Source organism: Aquarana catesbeiana, linkage group LG05 (assembly GCF_042186555.1).
Source record: "Aquarana catesbeiana isolate 2022-GZ linkage group LG05, ASM4218655v1, whole genome shotgun sequence".
NCBI classification, from domain to species: domain Eukaryota; kingdom Metazoa; phylum Chordata; class Amphibia; order Anura; family Ranidae; genus Aquarana; species Aquarana catesbeiana.
Window position 1 is genome coordinate 630083251 of NC_133328.1, and position 7945 is coordinate 630091195.

The window sequence follows — 7945 nt, forward strand, 5'->3', positions numbered from 1 at the left end:
CGGAGACTAACTCTGTGGGTTACCGTTCTTTCTGGTCATATTGGCCAGGGGCTTGACCAGAGACAAGCAGTTTCGAATAAACTTCCGATAATAGTTGGCAAAACCAACTATGCATCTAAAAGAAGACTGCCATTACTGTACAGGCCTCACTCTGGGACAACAGGGACACTGTCACTGGCCACTGGCAGTGACAATCTGCATCTGATAACAGGCGACGTAGCAAGTGACAAGCCCTATCTGAAGGCACGTGACGGTGGCAAGTGACACACTCAGGGCTCCCACTGATTCTGCATTATGGTGAGTTGAACTATTTCATTTTATATTAAATGTAATAAGAGAAATAATGTGCTTCAATCATTCATCCTGACACCATATTAACGATGGTGCCGTGATGATTGAAGCACCAACACCAGCCATTGCCCCGACAAATTGCCCGCATAAATTTTGGCAGTGCTCCTCCCAGGATTAGACTCTGAATCCACCTCTGCTCTAGGTGTAGCCAGACCAGAGTCTTGTAAAATGTAAGAATTATCGTTTTATCTCTGGAGTTAATCCCCTTTTTAATGCATACCAATATTCTGGTTAATAAGGTTACTTAAAGGTGACACATCGTACAAACACATTGGCAGCATTGTTGAAGCCCAACTTCGATCTCCACACTTTCCAAGGCTGCCCACTCCCCGCAGATCCCCTTGCATGTTTTTTATTATATATTTAACTTTTCTTTTCTGAAGTCTTCAGGTCAGTCAAGTGCAGGATCCTTTTCCTCTCTTCCCCGGCTTGGTGGTCCTTACTGATGTGGAGAGCAGCATTAATGTGAATGATGACCTGCGCTAATACATTGTGAAATAAGGGCACTGTGATGACCTTCCCTAAGGGATGAATCCATGACCTCCATGTTCTTTAGCCTGGACATCATTCAATATGAAAGACTGAGAGCATCCTGCGGTGAAGAAGAGGTTATGAGAGAGAGCAGCACCTGATTAAGGGTAAGTATTACAGACAGATCTACTTTTTTTTTTTAAACAGGATGAGGTGAAATTTTGATAAATGTAAAGATAGCTCAGAGATGTACTTTATTTGAACAAATTTATTTACCTGATATGTTTACTTTGTAAAATACCGGAAAACCTTAAAAATGAAAAAACAAAACAGTATTTATGTTTTCAACTTTTCTTCTTCATACCATACAATATCCTCTGGAATTGTAGGTTCCCTCTAACCTTTTTGCTGCCAGAGCGGTTTTGCATTATTTGGGCTTTGCGGAGCCTGGGAAAAATGTCAGAGATGCGCACATAATCACGGGGGTGTGTGGAAGTGATCTGGTGGCTGCACAGCCAAAAGTCAGCTTGTCAGATTTACACTCAGAGTGTGTGCAACCCCCCTCCCCGTGCCACCACCAACCTATAGCATACAGGGGTGGGGGTAAAAGGGTTAAAGAAAATCAGTAAAAAGATAAATATGAAAGCTGACATTGAGGACCTCTGCCAGTGAAAATATTAGTTGCCCAGTTGACATGCCACTTTCAGAGTCAAGTACTTTTTAGAAAAAAGTTTCTGTTGATTGAAAGATTTTATTTGTTTCTGATTTATTTTGCTGAATGCCAGCTTCATCTTTATGAAAGCAGTCATTTCTGAAGAAGGTCACCAATAACATCATCCATATATCCAAGGTTTTTTTCTCAGAGTATAGTGTAGGAGTGTAGGGACATATACCTTTAACATAAACATTTATCTATCCACAAACTCCTCAAGATAAAAGCTGCAAGACCTGCTCAAACCCACCCTGTGCCGAGAAATGTTGGCGTCTGCTGGTTTGAGACAGGAGCTGGACTGTTCTATCTGTTTGGACATTTATACAGATCCCGTAAACCTGAGATGTGGTCACAACTTCTGCCGGGTCTGTATTGATGGTGTGTTGGATACACAGGGGGGGCCTGGAGGTTATTCCTGTCCTCAGTGCAGAGAAGAGTTCCAGGATCGGCCTGTACTGCAGAGGAACATAACACTACGTAACATAGTGGAGACTTTCCTGGCTAGTCAGCTGGAAGAAGGAAAGACTGGAATCTTCTGTACTTACTGCTATCACTCTCCTGTACCTGCTGTTAAATCCTGTCTGATGTGTGAAGCTTCTCTGTGTGATAATCACCTGGGAGTCCATAGCAAGGCACCAGAACATGTCCTAACTGATCCCACCACTTCCATGGAGAACAGAAAATGTGCCATCCATAGAGAACTTCTTAAATATTACTGCACTGAGGACTCTGCCTGTATCTGTGTGTCCTACAGTTTGGCCGGAGAACACCGGGGACACAAGGTGGAGACTTTGGATGAGGCCTCCGAGAAGAAGAAACAGAAACTGAGAAATGTTCTGCAGAAACTGATGACAGAGAGAGAGGAGACGGAGAAAAGAGTCCAGAGTCTGCAGGATCGCAGGAGAAAAGTACAAGAAAAATCAGCTGATCTACCAGAGAGAGTCACTGCCCTGTTCATAGAGCTCAGGAGACAGCTGGAGGACCTGGAGAAGAGAGTCCTGAGGAACATCTCCAGCCAGGAAGAGCGGATCTCATTGTCTGATCTTATCCATCAGCTGGAAATAAAGAAGAAGGATCTGTCCAGGAAGATGGGGGACATTGAGGAGCTGTGTAACTTGACTGACCCACTGACTGTCCTACAGCAATCAGACACAGGGGACTTGTGTGATACTGAGGAGGGAGATGATGAGGACAGAGAGAGACATGATAGACTCCTCCATGATGGAGGGGATCTGGATGTGTCTGGAATCTCACACACATTACACACAGGGTTATCTGATATGATAAAAGGGGTAAATGTATTCTTCTATATACAGGAAGCTTCAGACATATTACTGGATGTGAACACAGCTCAGAATAATCTACAGATATCAGATGACATGAAAACTGTATCCAGGTCAGATATAGAGCAGAAACGTCCACAAACACCGGAAAGATTTCAGTCATGGTTCCAGGTATTGAGCAGTCAGAGTTTTTCCTCGGGGCGACATTACTGGGAAGTGGATGTCAGTGAGTCAGAATATTACAGAGTCGGGATGTGTTATCCCAGTATAGAGAGGAGAGGAGGAGGAATGCAGGCATGGTTTGGAAATAATAACAAGTCCTGGTGTTTGCGCAGGTATAGAGGTGTGTGTTCTCTAATACATGACAATAAACAGATCAGAATATCTCCCAATCTCTCCAGTAACAGAGTCGGGATCTATGTGGATTATGAGGCCGGGCAGCTGTCCTTTTATGATCTGTGTGACCCGATCCGACACCTCCACACCTTCACCACCACCTTCACTGAGCCCCTCCATGCCGGGTTATATGTACAAATGGGTTCTATAACAATATCTGGGGGTGAAAGGCGATGTGAGAAATAATAATATAACAGAAAATCTGCCCAAACCTGCTGACATCACAGAAATATGAATCTAATTATTTGTAACTAATGGAATAATGCAGAAGATTCATATTCCATATGTCATAAATCTAAAGGTTCCCAACACAAACAATCACAGCATTGAGAAATCTCAGCACAGGAAAGTGTGATTTATTCTCTTATAGTGACAATAATAAGATTTGGGGTTTTCAGGGACTCATTAAGTGTTAGTGGTCAGGATAAGACTATTATCACTGATTATAATTTGAATGATTATTAAAAATTTGCAGAAAATGTAATGTACACTATTGCAGCTTGCCAATACTTAGATGTGCTGACTGCATTGGTTTTCTTTTTTCAGCCGTTTTTTGATTTTTTTCTATTTTTACCTAGAGATCCTGCCAGTAACACACTTCCTGTCCTAGGATGACACCACTCACTCATGGTACTGTACACTGTAGATTTTTAGGTACTGTAATTTTCTGGCACCGTTCCACGAGCATACACAGTTTTACGGTTTTTTTTTTCTGCAAAAAATTAGCATTTAAAAAAACGCTATTGCACATATAAAAAAGTGCCACACCCACCATTTTATTCTCTGGGGCCTCTGCTTAAATCAATCTATAATGTTTGGGGGTTTTAAGCAGTCTTCTAAGAAAAACAATGCTGATTTTTACATATAGGAGAGGAATGTCAGAATTGGCCCGGACTGGAAGCGGTTAATATCAGACTGCAGAGTGCACAGGACAGCACTGGATTTCTGGCAGGATTCACAGGGTAGTTTCTACACTTATTGAATAGCTATAACAATATTCTTTCAAGTGTATATTTAACAGATCAAAATGAAGGAAATAAGTGAAGTTGGTTGTTATCTTCATTGTAGTTTATTGTTGCTGTCAGACAGAAGTGTACAAAGCTGTAAAGCTGTAATTGGCTCAGAGTGCTGCCCCTCCCCCCCATGCTGCTGTGTAGGTGATTATAGGAAGTGATATCAGGAAAATTAAGATATATACAACAGTTCTATGTAGAAAAAAAGGTTTTTAATTAATACATAATTGCATTAAATGGTATTTTTATGTATTCTCTGAGTTCAGCTTTATCCCCTTGGCGACCAGCCCCCCGTCATTATACTGCGGCAGGTCGGCACAATCCCGCGAGCCGTCATAGCTGTACGTTGGCTCCTTTAAGAGGGATAGCAGGCGTGCGCATGCACCCGCTGCACTGCAGGGGTGCCGATGCTCGTGATGAGCGATCGTGAGCACGAGAGGCAGAACAGTGAGGTGTGTGTGTAAACACATCACAGTTCTGTGAGGTGAGGAGGGAGAGATCGTGAGTTCCTACGAGCTGGGAACCACGATCTCTCATCTCCTATAGTCAATCCCCTCCCACCCAGTTAGAACACACACTGAGGGAACACAGTTAACCCCTTGATCGCCCCTAGTGTTAACCCCTTCCCTGCCAGTGGCATTTACACAGTAATCAGTGCATTTTTATAGCACTGATCGCTGTATAATTGTCACTGGTCCCAAAAATGTGTCAAAAGTGTCCGATATGTCCGCCATAATGTCGCAGTCCCCGATAAAAATTGCAGATCGCCGCCATACTAGTAAAAAAATAAATAGTAAAAATGCCATAAATCTATCCCCTATATTGTAGACGCTATAACTTTTGCGCAAACCAATCAATATACGCTTATTGCGATTTTTATTACCAAAAATATGTAGAAGAATACATATCGGTCTAATCTGAGGAAAAAATTAGCTTTTTTAAAAAAGAAATTGGGGCTATTGGTTACAGCAAAAAGTACAAAATATTGTGTTTTTTCAAAATTGACGCTCTTTTTTTGTTTATAGCGCAAAAAATAAAAACCGCAGAGATGATCAAATGACACCAAAAGAAAGCTCTATTTGTGGGAAAAAAAGGATGTCAATTTTGTTTGGGTACAGCTTCTCATGACCACGTAATTGTCAGTTAAAGCAATGCAGTGCCGAATCGCAAAAATCGGCCTGGTCATTTAGCAGCCAATTCTTCCGGCGGCTGAAGTGGTTAATTGGAAGAGTCACATTTAGGTTGTTGTTGTTGGACACCAACATTTGGATGATGTATCTAGGAGAGGGGGGTTCAGCAACTTTGACATCTCCCATCCTGTTCTTGGACAATCAACATCTTCACATTCCATGGTGCCTGGATGAAGGTGCCAATGCCACCTGTGTGGATATAAATGCTATAGTATGGTGTGAGGAGTCTCTTCTAGTTACATAGCCCCATCCTTGGTGTCTCAATGGGATGATGTAACTAGAACAGGGGGGTTCCACACCTTTCACACCTCCCATGCTGTTCTTGGATAATCAACATCTAACTCAACACATCTAATGGTGATTGGATTAAGGTGTTGGTGCTACCTGAGTACATGTTGGGGTATCTTTCTGACACTCATTAAAACTGAAGAAGTGGCTTAGAGAATCTACAACATTTCTTCAACATTACAGAACAAGTCCAGTTGAATGTGACCAACTGCTACTAGCTAAACAATGAAGGTTTTGTCCCTACTGCATTGTATAAAATAATGGAACATATGAGGTGTGTCCAGAAAATAATGAGAATGATATTTCAAAAATAATTTTATTGAAAAATGTTACAATTGAACATTGTCTCCTTCAAAGTATACACCTTGTGAGTGTACACAATGCTTCCAGGGATTTTTTCTATTATTCATAACATCCCTGGAAGTCTTCTAGTGGGATGGCGCTCAGATCCGGCGTAGTGGCTCTTTGGACGTTATCCACACTACCAAAATGGCGTCCGTTCTCGTGTTCAAATCCTGAGTCACAATCCTGACTGTCGGTCACAGTTGAGAACAGACCTCACTGCATCCACGTTCTGTTCCGTTTTTGACCGACGGCTCACTATAGGAATGATTGGAGAGAAAACGGGAATTACCAAGTCAACACAAAAAAGAACACCATTTTGGTAGTGTGGATAACGTTCAAAGAGCCACTACGCTGGCTCTGATCATCATTCCCAAGAATTCCAGGGGCACTATGAAGAATAGAGAAAATCCCTGGGAACGTTGTGTACACTCACAAGGTGCATACTTCAAAGGAGACAATGTTCAAGTGTAACATTTTTCAATAAAATCATTTTTTAAATATTATTCTCATTACTTTGTGGACACACCTCGTATAATGACACTGTTCACTGTAAATGTGGCTCCTCGTGTTGCTTCTTCCTCTTACTTTCCAGCCCTGCTGTACAGGGACTGCAAGAAGTTGATACCAAATCACATTCAGGTACTTACATTGCTTGCAGTTAAAAAATAAATGTATGATTATACAGCTGCATTCATTTGTGTCTTTTATATCTGCATTGAGTTTGGCTTCAATGGTCTGATTTGCAATAGTTGCTCATAGTTGTGCTCCTTATTTATTTAGATCTCCTTCTCTGCAGCCTTTCCAGTTCCAGGACATCTTTTTGGTTAAAGTGATTGTAAACCCTTACAAACCACTTTTTACTACAGGTAAGTCCATAATAAGGCTTATCTGTAGCTATCCCGGATATCTCCTAAACCTGCACAGTTTAGGAGATATCCCCTGTATCAGCATGTGCCAACGTCATCAGCACATGCGCACTGAAGCAACGGCTCGTTCATGCCATTGCTTCAGCTGATGTGCCGTTACTGGCAACTCCCGCATGTGGGAGTGACATCATCGTGGCTCCGGCCAATCACAGCGCCGGAGCCCTCGATACCCGGAAATAACCTCTGGGAGACATGTTGCTGGGCAGAGCAGTGTGCCGGGACCGCTGCAGGGGCTTCGATCTAAGGTGAGCATTTCATAATGAGCTAGTATGCTATGCATACAGCCAAAAAAGGGGGGGGGGGGGAGTGTGGGACTTTAAATGAGGCACAATATGTGCCTCCATCCCGGGTTCAAGTACATAAAAAGGGAGTGTGGGACTTTAAATGAGGCAATTGACTTGTGGAGGTAGAATATATAGTAATCATTTTTTATTAGCAACAAGAGTATAAAAGTATTTTCATATATATACATGCACAATGGCATAAACATAATGGATACATATACATTAGCTTGGCAACACATAAAAACATAAAACATAGCAAATGTTAATAAATGTACTACAAGAGGTTTCATATTGTCAGGCATTGGTAAATCATATGCAAAAGAGCTGCTATAAGATAGGTACACATACACATTGATAATTACATAGTACTCAATGAATTTTGGATGTATAAAAAGTATATATGGGCCAGTAAGTAAGTAATAAGCCATACTTGTCTAAGCACCCCATGGAAACTCATCCATGGGGTGCTTAGACAAGTCTGGCTTATTACTTACTTACTGGCCCATATATACTTTTTATACATCCAAAATTCATTGAGTACTATGTAATTATCAATGTGTATGTGTACCTATCTTATAGCAGCTCTTTTGCATATGATTTACCAATGCCTGACAATATGAAACCTCTTGTAGTACATTTATTAACATTTGCTATCTTTTATGTTTTTATGTGTTGCCAAGCTAATG

At 41.5% G+C, this 7945-nt stretch overlaps 1 protein-coding gene across 1 annotated transcript; it reads left to right on the plus strand.

Annotated features, from left to right (window-relative positions):
• The first annotated feature begins 1797 nt into the window (after positions 1-1797).
• On the plus strand, positions 1798-3631 carry LOC141145540 (E3 ubiquitin/ISG15 ligase TRIM25-like). The gene has a single exon (XM_073632306.1). It carries the CDS (start codon positions 1798-1800, stop codon positions 3397-3399), a length of 1602 nt encoding a protein of 533 aa, XP_073488407.1. The 3' UTR covers positions 3400-3631.
• Positions 3632-7945: the final 4314 nt, after the last annotated feature.

Bases quoted from the DNA above. Each gene is read 5' to 3' on its own strand.
- LOC141145540 (XM_073632306.1), top strand. From the start codon at position 1,798: ATGTTGGCGTCTGCTGGTTTGAGACAGGAGCTGGACTGTTCTATCTGT.